We start from the raw sequence: 19,823 nt of genomic DNA, 5'->3' as shown, positions 1-19,823 counted from the left end.
AGTAGGTACGCCAGAAGCAAACAGCAGGCGCACAGCAGGTATACAGCAAGCACACAGCAGGTGTATAGCAGGTGCACAGCCAGCAAATAGCAGGTATACAGCAGGCGCAGAGCAGGCACACAGCAGGTACACAGAAGGCACACAGCAGGTGCACAGCCAGCAAACAGCAAGTATACAGCAGGCGCACAGCAGGCACACAGCAGGTACACAGAAGGCAAACAGCAGGTACATGCAGGTATACAGCAGGCGTACAGCAGGTGCACAGAAGGTACACAGCAGGCACACAGCAGGTATACAGCAGGCGCACAGCAAGTGTATAGCAGGTGCGCAGCCAGCAAACAGCAGGTATACAGCAGGCGCACAGCAGGTACACAGCAGGTGCACAGCAGGTATACAGCAGGTGCACAGCAGGTAAACAACAGGCGCACAGCAGGCACACAGCAGGTATACAGCAAGCGCACAGCAGGAGCACAGCAGGTATACAGCAGGTGCACAGCAGGCACGTAGCAGGTACACAGCAGGCACAGAGCCAGGCACACAGCAGGTGCACAGCAGGTATACAGCAGGCGCACAGCAGGTATACAGCATGTATACAGCAGGAGCACAGCAGGTATACAGCAGGCGCACAGCAAGCCCGCTGGCAGCCCCACGGCCCACAGCACAGGGAGCCACTGAGTGTGCTCCCGTGAGAACCGACACCTCGTGGCCGCCTCGCCCGTCCCTTCTGGGGGCCCCGCAGTGCAGAAGCCCTAAGTCTGTCAGCAGGCCCCTGGGGCGAGCCCGGAGCAGGCTGACAGCAGGGTGCTGGGGTCCCACCTGCAGGGCGCTCAAGGGAATGCCCTGGGGGCTGTCCAGGCGGGTGGGCACCCACGGGGCCCACAGCTGAGCTCCTTGTCTTTTCCACCCGGGTGGAGGCCGGCAGCCAGGCGGCAGGAGGGGTGGTGGGCTGGTGGGCTTGGTCTCTGAGCTGTCCTCATGCCAAGACAGGGACCTGGGCACCACTGCCGGCCCACAGCGCCCACGGGTGATGCCTGGGCTGAGCTCCAGCAGCCCTGCACGGGGGACGGGGCCCAGGCCGACTCAGGACCCGTGAAATCCTCCTGGGACGAGGGCCCAGCATCACGCCCGAGGCTGGGCACGGCTTCTGCGACCCGCGGGCTGCCATGGTCCACGGACACCCCGGAATCTGCCCCTGCCCAGGGGCTGCCCTGCACGCGCCCCAAGCCCAGCGGTCTTGACGTCACCCTTGGCAACATGCTGACGCAGAAGCCGGCGGGGGCGGAAGGGGGCCCTGTCTGGGGGGGGCGGAGACGAGGCTGCAGACGCCTAGTGCGGGGTGGGGGGAGCTCCGCGGGGCCGGTCCAGAGCCTGGCACTGGATCCCGGGCCCCTCTGGCTTCTCGGAGCCACCCGGCCTCCACCGGGGCCCTTGGAAAGGCGAAGGCGGGGCAGGGGAGGGGGCAGCCCTGCACCCCACTCCCTGGCAGCCAGCCCCGCTGTGGCCAGCAGCGGCGGGACTCACGGGCGGCACTGTCTCCGCCCGGCAGTGTTTGTTTTCCATCGAGATACTGCTGGTGGAGCATGAAAGGTCAGAACCACTTGGAATCCAGTGAATTTCCAGCCCTGCTTGACTTTCTCATTGAGAATCTCCTTTTCTGGTGAACAGGCATCTCCCCAGGCCTGCCGAGCCCAGGCGGGGCAGGCTGGGGGTCTTGCTCCAGGAAACACTGTGACGACCCACAGGCCTCGGAGAGGCCGCTTGTCCACCTGGCCGTGCACTGGGCTCAGCCAGGAGGCCGCTTGCCCACACACGACGGGGCCCTGGTGTGCGGAGCGGCAGCGTGTGGGCGCCTGCCGGGCGGGCGTGATGCCTGAGCTGAGACCTGGCGGGCAGGGTGGGGGGCAGGGGACAGGGTGGCCGCATGCCTCCGTGGAACATGGGACGCCCCGGGGCCTGGCCCCCCATGCCCCTCTTGACCCAGCACTCCTGCAGGCCCAAGCTCCACGGCAGGACGTGCTGGCCGACAGCCTGGGCACCCCGCCTGGTGCCCAGGGAATTCACCCCGCCTGTTCTCTGGTCCTGGAGACGACAGAGGAGGCGGCCCGGAGATCCGGGCCTCCGGAAGGCCTCAGGACCCGGGGCCACCACCAGCCAGCCCCGGGGGAGCAGAACCAAGCTGGTGAAAGAGAGCTGGAGGGCGGAGCCCGGGTGGGTGCATACGCGTCCGGGTGGCCCCACGCCCTCGGCCGTGCTCGGCAAGGAGCCTGGCCTTGCCCCACCGCTGCCCAGGACCACATGCCAGACCCAGAAGTGGGGGCGGGCAGATGCAGGCACAGGGCTGGGAGCGAGATGGGCTGGCCCTGGGGGCTGCGGGGCTGGCCAGGCCCCCCATGCCGGGATTGGAAACCTCTTCAGGGCCAACTCCAGGTCTCTGCTCAGGGGTCCTGCCTGTCTCAGATCCTCTGCTGGGGGGGCGGCCCAGCCACACCCACCCCTGTGCAGCTGAACGGCCTCCAGCACTGTGGCTCCTGGCGCCTGGGGCCTCCTGCCTAGCTGGGCCTGCGGGGTGCTGCCCAGCCTCCTTGCCAGGGGCCTGCCTCCCAGCTTGCCCAGAAGCTCCCGTCAAGCCCCAGTGGCTTCAGCCCCGGGCCCAGTCCCTCGGCAACCTCCTACACTTGCCCACAACACTTGAGGCTGAGCCCTCAGCCCACAGGGCAGTCCTCAGCCTGGGTGGAAGGCCTAAAAGAATTCCCATCCCGTCCCCGACCCCAGGGATGAAGCCTCAGAGGAGCTTCTTCACCCTGCGGCTGACGGACGCTCAGGACTGGGTCAGGTCGTGGGGCCGAGGTTGCCGGGACCGAGGCCGGTGCCAGGCTGGGGGGAACCGCCAGCCGCCCCCCTTGGTCCTGCAGAGCAGCCAGCCTCCATCCCGCCTCCCGGGGGCCTCCCCACACACCTGCTGCCCCCCAATCTCACCTGCAGCAAAGCCTCTCGGGGTGCCAGCTCCCTTCCTCCCCGCCCCGGGAGGTCCACGGGCTCTGCGGGCCAGGGAGCAGGCCCCAGCCGGCCCTGGCGCCCGAGAGCAGCAGGCACGGGGTGTGGCCTGCTCGTGGCACCAAGGTGCAGGCCCCTGGGCACTGGCCCCGCTAGCACCCTGAGGTCACCGTGGCCCAGGGCAGTCTCCCTGCCCGCGCCGCGGGGATAGTGGTTACTTGGTCAGAGTGGACCGCGGGGCCTGGCCTGGAGTGGCCACCGAGAGCTGCGCTCTGGGCGGACGTCCTGACGGCGGCGCGACCCCGAGGTCCTCGCTGGGGCCGATGGCCGCCGGCTCCCCTTGAATGAGGCGGCGGCTCCCACCTCGCCCCAGGGGCCTCACGTGCCAGGGCCGGCGCACACAGCGGCGGGAGGACCCGGCGCGCACTCACCGTCTGGTTGTCCTCGTAGAGCTTCAGGTCGTAGCCGCTGAGCTCCACGCAGAAGATGATCGCGGTGACGCCCTCGAAGCAGTGGATCCACTTTTTGCGCTCCGACCGCTGGCCGCCCACGTCCACCATCTTGAAGGTGAGCTCCTTGAAGGTGAACTTGTTCTCCACGATGCCCGTGGTCATGTCCCGGGAGCGCAGGATGTCCTCCACGGTGGGCACGTAGTCGGGCGCGGCGATGCGCTCCAGGTCGTTCAAGTAGTACGCCGCGTTGTCCTCCAGGTGGTACTCGCTGGAGCGGCCGAAGCAGGCCTGCGCGCCGGGGTCGGCCCACAGCCGCCGCATGACGCCCAGCAGCTCGGGCGTGATCTCGCCCTTGCTCTCGGCCGGGCCCGTGAGCGCGAACAGCTGCACGGCGTCGTAGGCGCGGTCGGGGTTGTGGAAGTCGATCTTGAGCGCGGCCAGGGCGCGCACGATGCGCGTCAGCGAGTCGATGGCGTTGTAGACGATGAGCGGCTTGTACTCGCGGCAGGCCTCCAGGTTGAAGCCGCCGCTGTGCAGGATCTTCATCTGCTTCACCACGGTGCTCTTGCCCGAGTTGCTGGTGCCCAGCAGCAGCAGCTTGATCTCGCGCCGCTGCCGCTGGCTCTCCGAGCGCAGGTGGCGGTCGATGCGCCGCGACCGCCGGGCCGCCTCTTTCTCCTCTGAGCTTTGCCGGCATCCCATGGTCCGGCCGGGCAGCACCGGGGGCCCACCAGCCGCGGGGGGAGCTCGGACGACGACAACGATGCTGAGACTGGAGGCTCAGTCCCGGCGCACGCACGCACGCGCGCCCCGGCGGAGGGAGCCGATGCCCGCGCACCCCGCCGCGGAGGGAGCCGGTGCCCGGCGGCCGCGCTCAGCGCGCCTGGGGGGGCGAGGCCGTGGCCCGCTGCAGCCCCTGCCCCGGCGCCCCCGCTCCAGTTGGCATGGCGCTCCCGCCGCGGGAGGCGGCCCAGCCCCCCCTCAGGGACACTCCGCCGACCCCCGGGCCCGCGGGGCCACCACCGTCATTCCCTGTCCTCCGGATGGCGGGAGGCCGGTGCGCTGCTAGTGGCTGGGGTGCGGCTCCCACGTGCGTGACTGGAGGGCGGGTCCCCGGTAACGACGCTGACGTCCAGGGCTCTCCCTGCGGCCCCGGAGGCCTCGATCATCCGATCATCCGCCCTTCACCTGCCAACGAGAGAACAGCGTGAGCCTCCTCCCGCACAGGCCAGCGGGGCGGGGAGCCCTGGACGGGCCTGGTGCGCGGGGAGGAAGAATCAGAGCCCTTCCCTTCCGTGGAGCTCACCCCGCAGCCCAGGGCAAGGGGCGCACCTGGAGACGCGTCTGCTGAGGGCAGACGATGACTGGACGATGAGCCAGTCGGCGCAGCCCCAGCGAGGCTGGCCATTTGGCTTAGAGCAGAGACCCCCAGATGGTCTCCGCTGGGCATGCAGAGCGGCCTGCAGATCGAGTGCTGAGGACAATGTGAACACTATGCCGGCAGCAACCCCACGCGTGAACCCCCAGGGCACACGTGTGCATGTACATGTGAGCAAGGGGTCTGTGAAGTCGCTCCGAGCAGCAGTGAGCTCTAGGCTGTGACAGTTCAAGGGGCTCGTGCCTTTCACCATGTTTTCTGCACTCGCGCCTTAAGAAAGGTCTGCAGACAGGAGTCGCGCTTGGAGCGGGGCAGGGCCGGGTGGGTGTGCTGCTGCTGACTCCGCCAGGCCCTTGGCCAGAGGCTCTGCATGTCTAGTTCCAGCCAAGCAGCCGCCAGGGCTCCCGGGGGCCCAGCCTCCTAAAGGGAATGCCTGCCACATTACCAGGTGCCTGGTGTTGTCAGTTCTGATTTTCTCAATTTGGGGTCATTAAGTCTCACATGTAGGCCCAAGTGACCAACTCCCTCAGCTGGTCGGTGACAGGGACAGAGGTCACCCAGGAGAGCAGGTCCCTCCCACTGTCCGGGGCCACCAGAGACACGCAGGCCCCGGAGGTGACCCCCACACCCCTCAGCACAGGCAGGTGACGCGGCCTGGGGTCCAGCGGGCCAGTGCCCGCTGCGTGCAGGGCGGCGTCCTGACAGACAGCACCGACGGCGCCTCCTCGCGGTGCTGCGCACAGCCCCTCCCTGGGGGGCCTGGGGGGCCACCCGAAACCCACCTGCTCCCTCGTGGGCCCCCTCAGGCCCCCGTACCCCCCCCAGTGGGCTCCCCCCTCCCCACCACGCCTGCCCCTTCTCAGGTCTCTCCTACCGGGTTGAGATCCTTACCAAACACCACATACAAAAATTAACCTAAAAAAGACCAAAGACCTTAAACTATAGGACTCTCAGGAAAAAGCAGAGAGCAAAAGCTGCCTGATACTGGGTCTAGGCATTCATTTCTGGGGTGCGACACCAAACACACAGCCAACGAGAGAGACAACAAACTGGATGTCATCAAAAGGTAAACGTTCTGTGCATCAAAGCTGGCATCAGCAGGCCGAGAGGCAAGCCACAGAAGGGCAGACAACGTCTAACTGTGCCCCTACTGAGGGACCGGCTTCGAGAGCATCGAGAACTCCTAAAGTTCACGGGTAAACACGATGAGTCACAGCTAGCAGAGGACTCGAGTGGACGCTTATCTAAAGGCACTCGAATGGCCAGAAGCACGTGAGAAGACGCTCAGAATCGCTGGTTACAGAGAAACATACATCAAAACCGCACGAAGGTACCAGCTCACAAGCTATAAAGGAGTCACTCCAGGAAGAGTGGAATCCTCGCGGACTGCTGCTGGGAAAGTCAACTGGCGCGGCTGCCGTGGCAAACAGCCCGGAGGGCCCTCAAAAACTAAGAACAGATCTACTCCACGACCCAGTGAGTCCACTTCTGGGTGTAGACCCCAAAGAACTGGCAGCCGGGTCTCAGCAAGATACTCGCTTACCCGTGTTCACAACAGCGTCATCCGTCAACGGCCAAGAGGCGCAAGCAGCCCAGCGTCCACCGACGGGACCGAGGGGCCAACAGACTGGGATGGAAACATACACGGGAACGATATTCAGCCTCAAAAAAGAAGACACTCTGACGCGGGCCACGACATGGATGAGTCTCGGGGACACGACACTCAGCGAGGCAGGCCTGGCCCTCAGGACAAACGCTGTCATGATTCTAATTCTCGGCAGTCCCGACCCGGGTCACAGGCATAGAGGCCGGAGGTGACGGTGGTGTGGGGCTGGGGGTGGTCCCGAATCGGGTCACAGGTGTAGAGGCTGGAGGTGACGGTGGTGCGGGGCTGGGGGGCGGCGCGGGCTGTGCTTACAAGGGAAGGCGTCTCGGTTTAGGAAGACGGGCAGGTCCTGGAGATGATGCCGGTCGAGGTTGCATGGCGTGAGTGTGCTTGATGCCGCGGAACTGCGCCTGTTTACACACGGCTAAAGGGGCTTCCCCGGCTGTCCAGCAGCGAGGAATCCCTGGCAGTTCGGGAGATGTGGGTTCGACCACGGGCTTGGACCGAGAGGGTTTAGTGTGCCGAGGAGGAGTGACTAGGCCCGTGGGCCACAACTCCCACGCCCAGAGCCCGGCTCCGCCAGGAGAGGAGCTGCCGCAGTGGGACGCCCGCGCACCCCGACCTGGGAGGGGCCCCTGCTCCCCGCACGAGAGAAGAGCCCCCCACGGCCAGAGGACCCAACACAGCCAAAAAGAGACGAGTGAAGACACGTTTAAAGAACGTTTACACGGATAAATCTCACTGCGCGCATTTTAACACCTCTGTGAGAAAGGTGGGGCTGGTCACGCGGTCCCTGACCGGGGTGGCCACAGGGCACCGCGTGGGTCAGAGGGAGACGTGGTTGGGGCGACCGTGCCCTAAGGGCTGAGTCTGGAGCTGCTGCAGATGGGCCATGCACAGATCGTCAGAACCAGGCCCAAGGCCCCCCCGAGAGCCTCCCTGCAGCCCACGGGTCTCAGCCACAGCCCCGGGGGTCTCCACGGTGGGCCTGGTGCTTTGGGTCCAGTTGGGCTTCCCGGGACCCCCGAGGGCGCCTCCAGTCGGCCCAGAGGCACAGGCCCGGGGCCGACGCCACGTCCTGCCTTGGCCGGGAGCCGCTCTCCGGTCCCCAGCACCTGACACCCGGGAGCCCCGCTGGGTCCGCCTGGATTCCACTGAGGCGTGGGGCTGGGAGAGGCAGGCGGGGGGCGCAGGGGAGAGACTGACCAGGGAACTTAGAGGGCAGGACCCCGACAGAGAAGGGGAGGCGCGGGCGGGCGGGCAGGCCGGCCAGGAGCCACGGTGCACGCCGAGGGCCGCGTGGCGACATGCCGTGTGCTGAGAGCACACGCACGCAGGCCTGTGCTCGCGTCTGTGTGCCGCGTGGGCTGTGACGAGATGGCTGCACGTGGACTCCGGGCCCTCACCCACAGTTACTCACTGGGCTGGCCGGCGGGCAGTGGCGGGCCTGCTGGAGACCCTCGACCGAGGAGGGCAGGCATCGAACCAGAGGCGGCACGTGAGCAGTGATGGGGGCCCAGCTTTAGAGCGCAGGCTGGGGCGGGGCGCTGGGCTGTGGGGGTGCACGGGCCGGCCTGGGGGAAGCGGAGGACGCAGGGAGCTGGCCCGACAGCGGGGGGCGGCCTGCTCTCCGGGTCAGGTGGGACGAGGGCCGCACTCCGTCTGGGTGTGAACAGCACCCCTGGATGCAGAACGCTCTGCACGCAGCTGTCCCGGGGTGGGGGTGGGGGACGGCTGCAGCTGGCTTGCGGGCGCACCGGGGTCTGGCCCAGGCTGGGAGGGGGGACCCTGGGGGGAAACGGGCTCAGTGTACACAGGTGGACCAGCCCGGGCTCCCCGACAGCTGTGAGGGCAACCGCGTCCTCTGAAGCTCCACCCCGGCCCCCTCAGTGGCCTCGCGGCCTCGCCGACCCATCTGCCTGTGGACCCAGGGGCCACCTGGGTGGGACCCCAAACCCAGAGCCCACTCAGGACTCTGCGGCTGGAACCCGCCCTCCCCCCCACAGCCTTGAGAGAGATGCTTCCCCTCAGAGCCGCCCTGTCCCGACCTCGACCCCCACCCTGGCCCCTTCCCCGGACACGCCCCTCAGGCCTCGAGTCACAGAGCGCGGTGCCACCCGGGGCCAGGGCTGGGGTCACGGGCTCGGTGGGGCCCTGCACGTCCAGTGGGCTGCCCCTGGACGCCCCCCGGGGCCTGGCCCAGACCTCCAGCCCCGTGACTCCCGGGTCTGCTGCCGCCCTCCCTGCGGCCGTGTCAAGAGCTGGAGCACGACTGGGATGGCAGCCCCCAACTGCGTGCCCAGCGGCCCCCTGTGGTCCCCACCTCTGATGCAGGCAGGGAGCCCAGGGCCAAGGTCACCTCGGGTGTCGTGCCCAAGCCGGCCTAAGCCAGAGGGTCCCTGGGACGGAGAATGGCTTATCGGCTTAGGGGGCCAAGGAGCCCTGGACCCAGCGGGCGGGGCGGGCTTGTCCTGGGGCCCGGATTCCTCCAGGGAGGCAGAGATGAGACAGGGCAGCCCCCGCCTCCAGGAAAGCCCTCTCCACGCTGAGCCCTGGGCTCCCAGGCAGGGCTGGGTTTGAGGGGGCGTGCGGGGTCTGAGCAGAGGTCACTTGGATTGGCCAGCCGTGCGGGGAGTCAGGGAAGGACCCCAGGGCGGAGGGCAGCCCAAACCCCAGGGCCGGTGTGGTCAGGCAAGACCACCCCAGCACCGGGCCACCAGGCTGACGCTCTAGAGAGCTGCTCCTGGGCTGACACCTCCATGGGGACCTGGGGGTCGCCAGCCTGAGCCCCAGTGCCCGGGGCCTGGCCACGTGCCTCTGCCACGGGCTCCCGGCCAGGATCGTCTCTCACACAGGCCCGGCCCTGCCCTCGCGGACCACGGTCCCTGCTGGCCCCAGCCCTGCCTCCCAGGAAGGGCAAGTCTCCGCTCCCACGCAGGCTCGCTCAGCTGCGCTCCCCCGTCCCGCAGCGGGTGGACATTTGCGTCTGAGCACCGGTCCGCGGGCGCCCTTGCTGGGCCTGCTGGAGCTCGGCCTGGGCCCGTCCACAGCCCCGCAGGCCTGTGCCCTTCACCTGCGGCTCTGACCCGCCTCCACCCGCTGAGCGGGAGCTGCGGCCCAAGCACAAGGCTTTGACCTCAGGGCTCATGGCCCTGCCCGGCTGGCCCAGGCCCGCAGACACATGGGGCGGTCTGCTCGCGTCCTCGAACTCAGGGCAGCTGTGGGCTGGGCCTCAGGGACACTGTGTCCCCGGGAAGCCGGCGAGGTGGGGTCTGAGGGAGGGCCTGGCTGCACCCTCGGTGTCTGGGGCCCGTGGGGCACAGCCTTCACCGCCGTCCCGCGAGCGCGGCTCCCGCATCAGCCTCGCAGGGTGCTGGAGCTGGGCATGGGGCCCCGGGTGTAGGACTCAGGTCTGGGGAACGGGCAGCGCCCTCAGGCTGCCTGTGGGGTGGGGGGCCCTCCGACCCCCTGGTGCCGACACAGCCGGTCACCTGTTCTTGCTGTATGTGGCCCCGTTTTCTTTAAGCTGACTGCCTTCTCACTGAGACATTTCTGCTTTAAAAGTGCCCTCTTGTTGTTCCTGCTTCGAACGGAAAGCCCGTCACAGCTCCGACGTAAGGAACGAGACCAGCGGGGTCGTAGCTGCCAGCCCGGGGACTGCCGGGAGGCCACGGGCCCGCTGCCGCTGGACAGTGGGGTCAGCAAGGCCAGGGGGTGGGAGCCAGGCAGCTCACGGGGCTTTCCCCTTAAGGGAAAGGACAGAGGAGGAAGGCAGCCAACCCGGGTGGAGGGTACTTCTCGCAGCTTGGGGGTCTCAGGCCCTCTCCATGGCCCGGCGACCACCCAGCCCCCAGCATGTAGAAGGGCGCACCCAGGCTGAACCCCTCCCTGCTAGGAACCCCGCGGTGGGGGTCAGTGCTGCTCCCTTGGCCTCGCTCAGCACGGATGCTGTCTCAGAGAACTGCTGCCCTGACCCCCTCAGCCCACTTCATCAGACCACAGCCTGAGGCCCTCCCAATGGGCGACCATCTTCACCCGGACCCGTCTGACCACTGTGGTACCGTCGGGGGCCTGAGCTGGGTGTCAGGCTCCGCTCTGGGCTCGGGGACACGGGAGTGAGCCTGTGCACCGAGGGGCTTGTGTTCTGGTGGGGGAAGCAGGGAAGAGTACCTGGGGGCTTGTGTTCTGGTGGGGGAACTGGGGAAGAGCACCCGGGGCTTGTGTTCTGGTGGGGGAACCGGGGAAGAGCAGCCGGGGCTTGTGTTCTGGTGGGGGAAGCAGGGAAGAGTACATGGGGGCTTGTGTTCTGGTGGGGGAACCGGGGAAGAGCACCCAGGGCTTGTGTTCTGGTGGGGGAAGCGGGGAAGAGCACCCGGAGGCTTGTGTTCTGGTGGGGGAAGCGGGGAAGAGCACCCGGAGGCTTGTGTTCTGGTGGGGGAAGCGGGGAAGAGCACCCAGGGCTTGTGTTCTGGTGGGGAAAGCGGGGAAGAGCACCCGGGGCTCGTGTTCTGGTGGGGGAAGCAGGGAAGAGCACCCGGGGCTTGTGTTCTGGTGGGGGAAGTGGGGAAGAGCACCCGGGGCTCGTGTTCTGGTGGGGGAAGTGGGGAAGAGCACCCGGGGCTTGTGTTCTGGTGGGGGAACAGGGGAAGATCACCCAGGGCTTGTGTTCTGGTGGGGGAAGTGGGGAAAAGCACCCAGGGCTTGTGTTCTGGTGGGGGAACAGGGGAAGATCACCCAGGGCTTGTGTTCTGGTGGGGGAAGCGGGGAAGAGCACCCGGGGCTCATGTTCTGGTGGGGGAAGCGGGGAAGGGCAGCGCCATGGAGACGGGAGTAGGGTGTGTGTCGGGGAGCTGCCCCAGGGGTGTGGCAGCAGGTCCAAAGAGCTGACGCTGGAGGAGACAGACCATCACACAGGGCGGGGACACCTGGCCTGACACTGCCCGAGAGAGGGCTCGCGGGCAGCAGGCACCTGTTGGGCCTGGTTAAGGGCAGGCCCACCGCAGCAGCATCCCTCCCACAGTTCCCCAGGGGGCGGCTCCGTGTGGGCTCCCTGGCAGGGACCCCCAGGGGCCAGAGGGCAGAAAGTGCACACCTCCCACCGAGACGCCCATCCTCTGGAGGCGGCGCTGCTGGCGTGGGAGGCGGGGCCTGGCCGACATCACTGCAGCAGAACCAGACTCTCTGCTGCCTCTGGACACGACAGTACCTTCTGAGATGACCCCTGCATGCCCAGATGCCAGGAATACTGGACAGGACAAGGACAGGCCGCCCTCCGGCACCTGCCCCCTGGGCAAAGCCGGCCTCCCTCAGCGTCCCCCCCCGGTGCCCGTAGCACCCTGCCCACGCCCCCCCAAGGCCAGGGAGACTCTGCCCCGCAGCACGCAGCCGTAGCGGTGCCTTTGAGACCTAACACCTTTCCCAGGGGGCCCTGAGCCGAGGCTCCGGCCTACCCCTCCCAGCAGCAGGTCAGGACCTCCCCCAGGACAGGGCCTTCCTCAGCCTCGCCTGGCCCCCGCCCCCTCCTTCCTGCAGGCCGAGGCCCCAGGCCCTGCTCTGGACTGCCCCCGAACAGCCAGCGGCCCCGGCTCCCTGCTCCCTGGGGACACAAAGGCAGGGTGGCTCTGAGCTCAGCGCCCCCGCCCCAGCGTTATTTATGACCCACACACAACACTGTGGCTTCCTAACCTGTGGCAGTGCCCTCGCACTTATGGGATGCTGGCTCCGCGGGGCGGGGCGGGGGCTGTGGGCAGGTTCTGTCACTAAGGTGTCCCGCGGCCCACAGGTACCCGGCAGGAAGCAGGTGCCAGATGAACGCACCCGCCCTTTGTACCGAGCGAGGGAGGGGCCCACTCGGGGCAGGGAGCAGCCGGGGACTTCCGGGAAGCCTTCCAGCAAGGCCGGGGGCGTCCCCACAGTGATGGACAAGGCGTGTGCCCGGCTACACCCTGACCCGGCCTGCCTGCGAGCCCCCTGCCCAGGCTGGCCCCCCAAGCCTACAGGCCCCACGCCCCCCACCCCACCCTCGGCACCCAGACACCGCTCACGCCCTTCCCTTCCTCCGTCTCCTGCCCCAGAAGCGCCCAGGACAGCCAGCAACAGGACTGCAGCACCTCTGCACTTCCAGAGCGGGGGGCTGTGGGTTCCATCCCTGGCTGGGGGACAAAGATCCCCGCGTCTGCGCAGCACGGCCGAGAAGCAGGCCAACGCACCTGGAGAGCAGGCCACGGGGCCGCGTGGGGCAGGGCCCAGCCCGGGACGGGGTGGCTTCCCGGTGGGGCCCGCCTGGACCCTCCTCCCGGCCGCCGCCCGCTGGGCGAGGCCGGGCATGGGCACGCGTGCGTGGAGTTATCACAGAGGAAATCAATGCCTGGCACCGGCCCAGTGTTTCAGGGAAATGAACAGATTTTGGCCGAGAACAAAGAGAGTTTGATTAATCAGAAATTGGATAATGGAGGCAACACTCTAATTATTTTTTTCTTCCCGGCGTTTTCTGGAGAAATATGTTTGCACAGCGCGTCAGAGGTAACGGAGAGGGTGAGGGGGCGGCCACGCCGGGGGACAGCCCCACACCCACACGTGCCGGCCAGGGCTGTGAGGGGCGGGCTGGGTCCTGGGGGTCGCTCTGAGGGGCCCCAGGAAGCAAGGGAGGACAGGTGGGCAGGCCGGAGGTACGCACACAGCTCAGGACAGCTGAGCACTGAGCAGGAGGTCAGGCCAGCACAAAATCAGGAGAGGCAGGAGCTGGAGGAGCTGGGGAGGGCTGCTCGACCACAGGCGGGGCCGACGTCTGCGACCCCACCCCCCACCCCCACGCAGAGGATTCTAACAGGCTCACTCCTTAGCACTTTCACAGATCCTCCAGGGACTTCTCTGCAAGAGAGCACCACCCCAATTTAGAAGCAGGCAACTCCAAACTCTGTGATGTGCAGCAGGTCCCTTTGGAAAAGAGACGAACTCCGGGAAGCCATTGTCTATGAGGCTGCGCACCACGTGTGCCCGCTCCTGCCAACGGGCGGCCCAGGCCGCCGCCATCTGGCCGTGCCTCCTGCCCGAGGGCCAGGGCCCACAAACAGAGCGGGAGAAGCACCGCGCGGGAGGGCGGGCGGCAGCCCCTGCGGCCCCTGGTGCCGGCTCTGGCCCCGCCGCCCACGGGCTGGGGTGGGGGCAAGGGAAGCACAGGGTGGGCGCTGGCCCGGGGCACCGCTCCACAACGGGCCTCATTGGGTGCGTACACAGGGCCCGCCGGCCTGACGCTCTGCAGTCACGGGCCTCACAGACGCTTAATGACCTGTAACACGGGCCCCGCAGCTGGTGCAGCTGGTCCCCGCGGGGGACCCCACCCCTCCCGCCAACATGCTCCTCCGGGCCCCGCATCCCAGCTCCTGGTTCCACCCGTCCTCAACCCGAAGGAGCCTCGCTGACCCCCGTGCCCCGGCCCCTGGTGTACGGACCCCAAGGCGCCGTGCCCGCCGGCTCTCCCCGAAGACCACCACGTGCGCCTGGGTCCACCCGTATCGCTCCCGCTCCCCACGCCCCACGCAGCCTCTGCGGCCGCCTCCTCGCCGAGGCCGGCCCCGCCCTTCCCCTGCCCCGCTGGCGGACCCACTTTCAGCTGACCCCTGCGTCCGACCCCTTCTTGGCGCCTGGCCCCGCCCTGGGTCAGCAGCCCCTGTCCACGAGCACAGCGGTGGCCCCCGCGCCGTCCACCAGGTGGGTCTCTTTTAAAAGGGTGATCCCACCCGCCCGGCCCCCCACGGCAGCTCCCTGACCCCTGGGCCTTTGCAGCGGCCACCCTCCCCCTGGCGCTCTTCCCTGGGGGACATACAGCTCGACCGTCGCCTCTCCAAGGCGCTGCGTCAACAGCCCCGCCACAGAGACGCCCCCTCCCACCCGCCGCACTGGTTTCCTTCACGGCAACTGTCCTGCCTGATGCCGGTCACAGGGTGTCTGTCCGTCCTCGGGGCTGAGTGTGCTTGCACTGGGCGCTGCCCCAGCCCTCGTGTAAAGATCAGCAAAGGAACCCGCGGCTGAGCCGGGCGAGCGGGTGAGGTTCCGCTTCCCCTGTGGGGCAGCCCAGGGAGACAGGTGGTCCCTGCGGGTTGGTCCCTGTTAGCTCACTCACAGGAAGTGCCCGCCCTGGCAGTGTGGACGCCGGGGAGGGCCATGCAGGGACGGGCAGGGCTCTCCTGGATCTGCCTGCGGTGGGGACAAGAACAGGCTTGGGGGGGACGGGGGGCGGTGGTCTGCGCCCGCCGGCCCTGGGGCTCGCCGTGCCCCCTGAGGCTGCACAAGTGGTTCAGGGCTCCCGCCAGGGCTGAGCCTCAGTGTCTGCCCTGACGTTTCTGTCAGCTTCCAGGGGCCGCCTCCCTGCCAGCCCACAGAACCGGCCCTGGGGCTCGGCCGCCCTGGGCTTCCTTCCTGGGGGTGCGGGGTGGCTAATCTGCCTCCTCCAGGGTTCCTGCCAGGCCAGACGCGGCTGGCAGCCGGGAGCACGCCACACAGAATCCAGGTTCTTCGAGGTCCGGCATGGGGCGGTCAGGGAGGCCGTGTCCTCACAGCTGGGCAGGAGGGTGCGGCGTGCAGTCATCGCGTGTGCTCACGGGGCAGCCTGGCAGTGGGGTCTGGGCCGCTGGGGCCATGCCCTGAGTTTGAGGCCAGCCTTCCCCGCCACTTGGCTCTGCGTCCCCTCTGCCCCGGCCTCCTGCAGGGGCCCTGGGCAGCCTGGCCACGTGCCCCTGGTTACCCAGAAGTTCCTGGGATCACCGGAGAAGCTCCAGACAGACCAGGAACCTGTCCTCCCGGGACTCCAGGAGACAGAAGAGCTGAGAAGCAGGGGGGAGGGCAGGGCAGAGAATTCATTCCCCGTGCCCCCCGTCTGGAGTTGCGTGGCGGGTCCCTGCAGAGGGGCCGGGCGACAGCACAGAGGCAAGCAGCTCCGGCCCCCGAGCACAGGCTGCGCCCCGCGAGGGCAGGCAGGCAGGCGGCCCCACTCTCCCTGTAGTGAGCTGGGCCTCAGCCAAGAGCTGGTGTGTGTCTGGGGGGGCGGGTGGGGGGCAAGGAGGGGGCGCACTGCATAGATGAACGACACACAGCCCCTTCAGGGGGAGGGCAGAGACACCCTCGGCAGCGGCAGGCAAATAGATCCAGAACAGAAGGTCACCCCGGCCTGCTGAGGGGGACGAAAGTGACTCTTCACCTCCCGTCTGAGAAAATCAGCATCTGTACAACACACGCGCTTTACCCCAGACGCCAGTGTCTTGTCCGTGAAGCGTGAGGCATGCTGAAGGCACAGCGCTGCCTAACTCAGAGCCTCCCCTGCCATCGGCCCCTCCCTGGAGACCCCCACGTCTCCACGGTTACCGCTCAGGAAGGTCCGCACCCCGGAGGAACAGAGCCACCAGCTCAACACCATCACCCTCCGTGCTGGCCAGGAAGGGGGAGCCGGTTACCCAGTAGCCCAGCCCTGCTTGGAAGGGCTGGCCGAGGCCGCTAGCACCTCGGGGTCTTCTGGGCTCTTCCCCGGTCCGGTGGGCTCTGGGCCATGCTGCTGCTCCTCGCTCGGGTGAGGATACCACAAGCCTCCCCGGAAGCGGCCGCCGCTGACGGTTGCAGGGGGTCAGCCATTCCTCCCGCGTTCCAGCCTCGGGCGGCCTCCGCCCTTTCCCGCCTGACCTCCGGTGCCCCTGCCAGACCCAACTGCCTGAGTGCCCCCCCAGCCCGGTCCGCTCCTCAGTCCACGTTCTGCCCTCTGCCCGCCAGGCCCACCCCAGTTGTGCCTATGTCCTTCAAGCTTCAGTTCAAATATCACTTTGCCCACGGGGCCCAGCTGAGTCCAGTCCCACCCAGGGGCCCCCTGACGACACCCACCCTCAGGGCTGAGTTCTCCGAGCAGCAGACACTTGTCCCTCCTGGGGCAGTGAGTCAGTCCCGGGAGGGCAGGGCCAGTGCACTCCCACCCCAGCACAGGGGCCTAGGGGAGCAAAGGCTCAGTAAACATTTGCTTAATTGAATTTGGCCAAGGAGCCTCCTCCAGACTGGAGCAGACTGCACGATCCTCGGTGGGGGTGCAGTGGGGAGAGAGACCAGCAGCCCTCCTAGCAGGTGGGCCCTGCGTCCCCACACAGACACAGGGCTCCCAGCCTGGGTGCCGCCCTCCCATCCCCTTTCTCTGCTCACAGAGAACCCCGATTCTCGGCCTAGGAGGATTTCTGCCACCGACGCCGGGGAGGCTCGGCTGCTACCCTGAAGCCAGAAGAACCCTTCGGGCCCCCGGCAGCAGGGCACTGAGCCCCGGCCCAAGGCCCTCCCCTCTACCGCCCCCCCAACCGCACCCCAGGGCCCCCACCGCCTTTTAAGGGAAAAAAAAAGATCGAGCCGAGAACATATTGCAATCGCAGCGGGTCGATATTCGCCTCTCGCTCTAAATGCTTGCGAGGAACCTGCTCGGGTGCGAGAGCGACGACCGCGAGTCGTGCGTCCCCCGGGGGCCCAGGCCTCTGGGGCCCACGCCTTCCGCTTCAGCCCAGGCCACGCGCCGGCCCCTCACCATCACCATCGCCGCCCCGGGAGGGAGACCCCGCCGCACCCGCAGCTCGCCGGCCCGCGCCCCGCGCCGGTGGCCGCCCGGGGCCCCCCGGCCCGCCGCACCCCCGGGCGCGGGCGCCCCTGCCCGCACCTGCCGGCCCGCGGCGCCCCTGCCCGGCGCGCGGGCATCCGCGGCGCGCCGCTCCGCGCCCGGCCCCCGCATCCCGGAGCCCCCAACCCCGGCCCAGGCGGGGCCCCCCTCCGCACAGAAGGCCCGGGCGGGGTCCGGGGGCCGCGCGCCCCGACCGCGGGGCCGCCCGCTCACCTCAGGGCCGCGGCCGAGCTGCTCCGGCGGCGCGGGGCGGCGGCGCCCGCGCGGGGACGTGACCGGGCCGCGGGCGGCGCACACGCTCCGCCGGCCGGGCTCCCTCCGCCCGCTCTCCCGCGCCGCCGCCGCCCGCGGGTCCGCCCGCCCGCCCCGCGCCGCGCCGCGCCGCCGGCAGGAGGCGGAGCCGCCAGCGCGCAGCGTTGCCGGGCCAACCGCGGGCGGAGGCCCCCGCGCCCGCCGGCCCGCCGCCCATTGGGCGCGAGCGGCTGACGGACAGGCCCACGGCCCAGCGACGGCGGGCCGAGGGGGCGGTGCCGGGGCTCCGTGCGCTCCGCGGCCCCGCACGCGCGCGCCGCCCGCTCGGCCGGCACCCGGAGGGGCCCTGCGGTCTCACTGCGTCGAGGCCGGGCGCCCACCCCGCTCCCCGCTGCCGCCCCGGGAGGCCGAGTGCGCGAGCGGTGCGTGGCCCCGGCCGCGTCCGCCGTCACCGGCCCAGATGCCAGCCTAGCCTGAGCCCCGCGACCTTGGACACCCGGTTGACCTCTGTGAGGCCTGTTTGCAAAGCGGGACTAGTGGCACCTGCTGCCCTGAGTTGTCGCGACGGCCGCCTCGGACGTGGGAAAGGGCCGTGCGGACCCTGGAGGTTTACGCCGGCGACGTCTTGCAGCGATGGAAGGGGGCTTCGTCGTCTTTGCTGCTCGGGCCAGCAGGGTTAGGGCTCATCAGGGTCCCTGGCAATCCTGCCACAGAAGGTTTGCCTTGGAAGGGAGGATACTAGAGTGGGAGGGGCCCAGGAGCGGCGCCTCCAGACAAGAGAGGCGGGAGGGAGCCAGTTCTGTTGAGGCCAGGGCCCATGGGCGCCATTGGGAAGCTCACAGACTGCTCGGATGCTCAGCAAAATGCAGAGAAGGGCAGTCTGCCAGCTTCTGCTTTCAGTTTCACGGGGAGCCCATCTGCGGGCCTCGGAGCCAGGAGCCCCTCGTCCCTGTGCTTAAAAAGACTCAAGCCAGAACCAAGATGTCAGTGCTCCTCTGTCCTCCCCTACGCGCCGTGCATCTCAGAGCCCACAGGTAAATGTAAATGCTCCTGCAGATGCTCCTCACTAACCCTTCTTTATACTCCTACACCTCATTGTATGGTCACAGTACCAGGGTCAGACCACTTGTTGGCTGATGGAGATGGGGTGGTGGGCCAAGCCCAGGCCTGTGAAGGTGCCGCCTACACACGGTTAGAGAACGGACAGACGTCGGTGATGGGCATCCTCAGGTGGATGACTCACTGAGGTCTAGACTAGATCTGATACGTGCTGGCTGCAGGTGGCCCCTGAGGACCAATGGGAAGTGGCCGACCATCGGGGGCTCCTTTGTGTGCACGCCTGCACCTCCAGGCCGGGTCAGGATGGGCTTTTCTGCCCAGAGGGCCACTCAGAGGCCAGTGGCTGTGACAGACCCTGCTCCAGGGTGGTGCAGAGGAAGCTGGGGGTGAAGCACAGCCCCGACTCCGCCGCCGCCCCCTGTACACGCTTGACAAGTTACTTCACCCGGATGAGCCTCAGCTGCTGCTCCTATCACAGGGGACATGAGCAGGTGGTCCCGAGAGGGTGATTCTGACGGGAGATGCACGTTGACCCGCGTGCAGAGAGGGCGGGGCACCTGAGGGACCAGGGGTCCAAACTCAGCTGTTTGCAGAGGCACATGTAGCTGTGAGCGTGGGGAGACCCCGCAGGGCAGTCCAGGTATGAGATGAGGGGCCCGACGAGCCTGGCTGCTGCCCCCCAGCCCCCTGACTGCGGAAGTGAGTGCTTCCCCCACCTCGAGCAGTGACCTTCACCCTCCTTTCAGCAAGCACTCACTCCTCTGCGCTCAGGATGGAGGGGGCCCGCGAGCTGGGGCAGGAGGAAGCCTGTTCCGCGCTGGGGCAGACCGCTGAGCCTTGAGCCGTGTGCGGCCGGGACGAAGCCAGAGGGTCAGCACAGCTGGAGCCCCGAGGATGCCAGCCACCCAGCCTGGCACGGGTCAGGGGACGGTAGCAGCTGCTGGCGGCCCTTGGATGGGACTAGGGAGCTTGGCCTAAGAACCGCGGGAGAGTTTTGGGTCCTAAAATTTAAGGAGGAGGATGGCAAGGTCTTCACGTTTATTCACAGTAGGCCTGGTCCCACTGTGTGAGGTCGTTCTCAAGGGTAGAATCAAGTAAGAAAACGTCAGCTAGTCAGCCCAGGGACAGGAAGAAAGCAGAGTCCGTCTGTGAGGCTCAGGCCAGGCCGGGAGATGCCGGGTGACCTGGCATGTCTGGGAAAGGCTGGATGGAGGCTGGGGGCTGAGAGGAGCCAGTGGGAGGGAGATGCAGGAAGAGGCACTTGTGAAGCCCGAGGAGGAGCCGCTGGAGACGTGCACGCAGAGAGGGGGGCATCCCCGGGCCGCGGGGTGGGGGGATCTTGGGAGGAAGACGTGGTCACCATGTCAGGCGCTCCTGAGGGGCCGAAGCTGAGGACAGAGCAGGGTCCCCACGAGCCAGGGCAGGCACGAGGGTAGAGCCGGGGCC

General features: G+C 68.0%; 2 protein-coding genes across 5 annotated transcripts in view; one reads left to right on the top strand and one right to left on the bottom strand.

Annotated features, from left to right (window-relative positions):
• Nucleotides 1-17,374, bottom strand: part of GNAZ (G protein subunit alpha z) — a 30,408-nt gene extending 13,034 nt beyond the window's left edge. The window contains exons 1-2 of the mRNA XM_027566136.1: nucleotides 17,280-17,374; nucleotides 3,426-4,634 (exon numbers count right to left, since the gene is read on the bottom strand). Of these exons, the coding sequence (XP_027421937.1) occupies nucleotides 3,426-4,148 (723 nt within the window). The 5' untranslated portion in view covers nucleotides 4,149-4,634; nucleotides 17,280-17,374. The remainder of the gene's footprint in view (nucleotides 1-3,425; nucleotides 4,635-17,279) is intronic.
• The window catches only part of RSPH14 (radial spoke head 14 homolog), a 50,934-nt gene that overhangs the window by 26,332 nt on the left and 4,779 nt on the right, over nucleotides 1-19,823 (top strand). Inside the window, exons 1-2 of one of the 4 annotated variants that reach the window (XM_027566140.1) lie at nucleotides 17,647-18,034; nucleotides 18,219-18,352. The exons of 2 other annotated variants lie outside the window; for them this stretch is intronic. In XM_027566140.1, coding sequence (XP_027421941.1) covers nucleotides 17,952-18,034; nucleotides 18,219-18,352 — 217 coding nt within the window. In that variant the 5' untranslated portion in view covers nucleotides 17,647-17,951. Of the gene's footprint in view, nucleotides 1-17,646; nucleotides 18,353-19,823 lie in introns of those variants that run through there. One more of the 4 variants, XM_027566139.1, reaches the window with a different exon arrangement.

The sequence above is a fragment of the Bos indicus x Bos taurus genome, chromosome 17 (genome assembly GCF_003369695.1).
Source record: "Bos indicus x Bos taurus breed Angus x Brahman F1 hybrid chromosome 17, Bos_hybrid_MaternalHap_v2.0, whole genome shotgun sequence".
NCBI lineage: Eukaryota > Metazoa > Chordata > Mammalia > Artiodactyla > Bovidae > Bos > Bos indicus x Bos taurus.
Note: the sequence above shows the minus strand (reverse complement) of the source record. Positions and strands in the feature narration are given on the sequence as shown.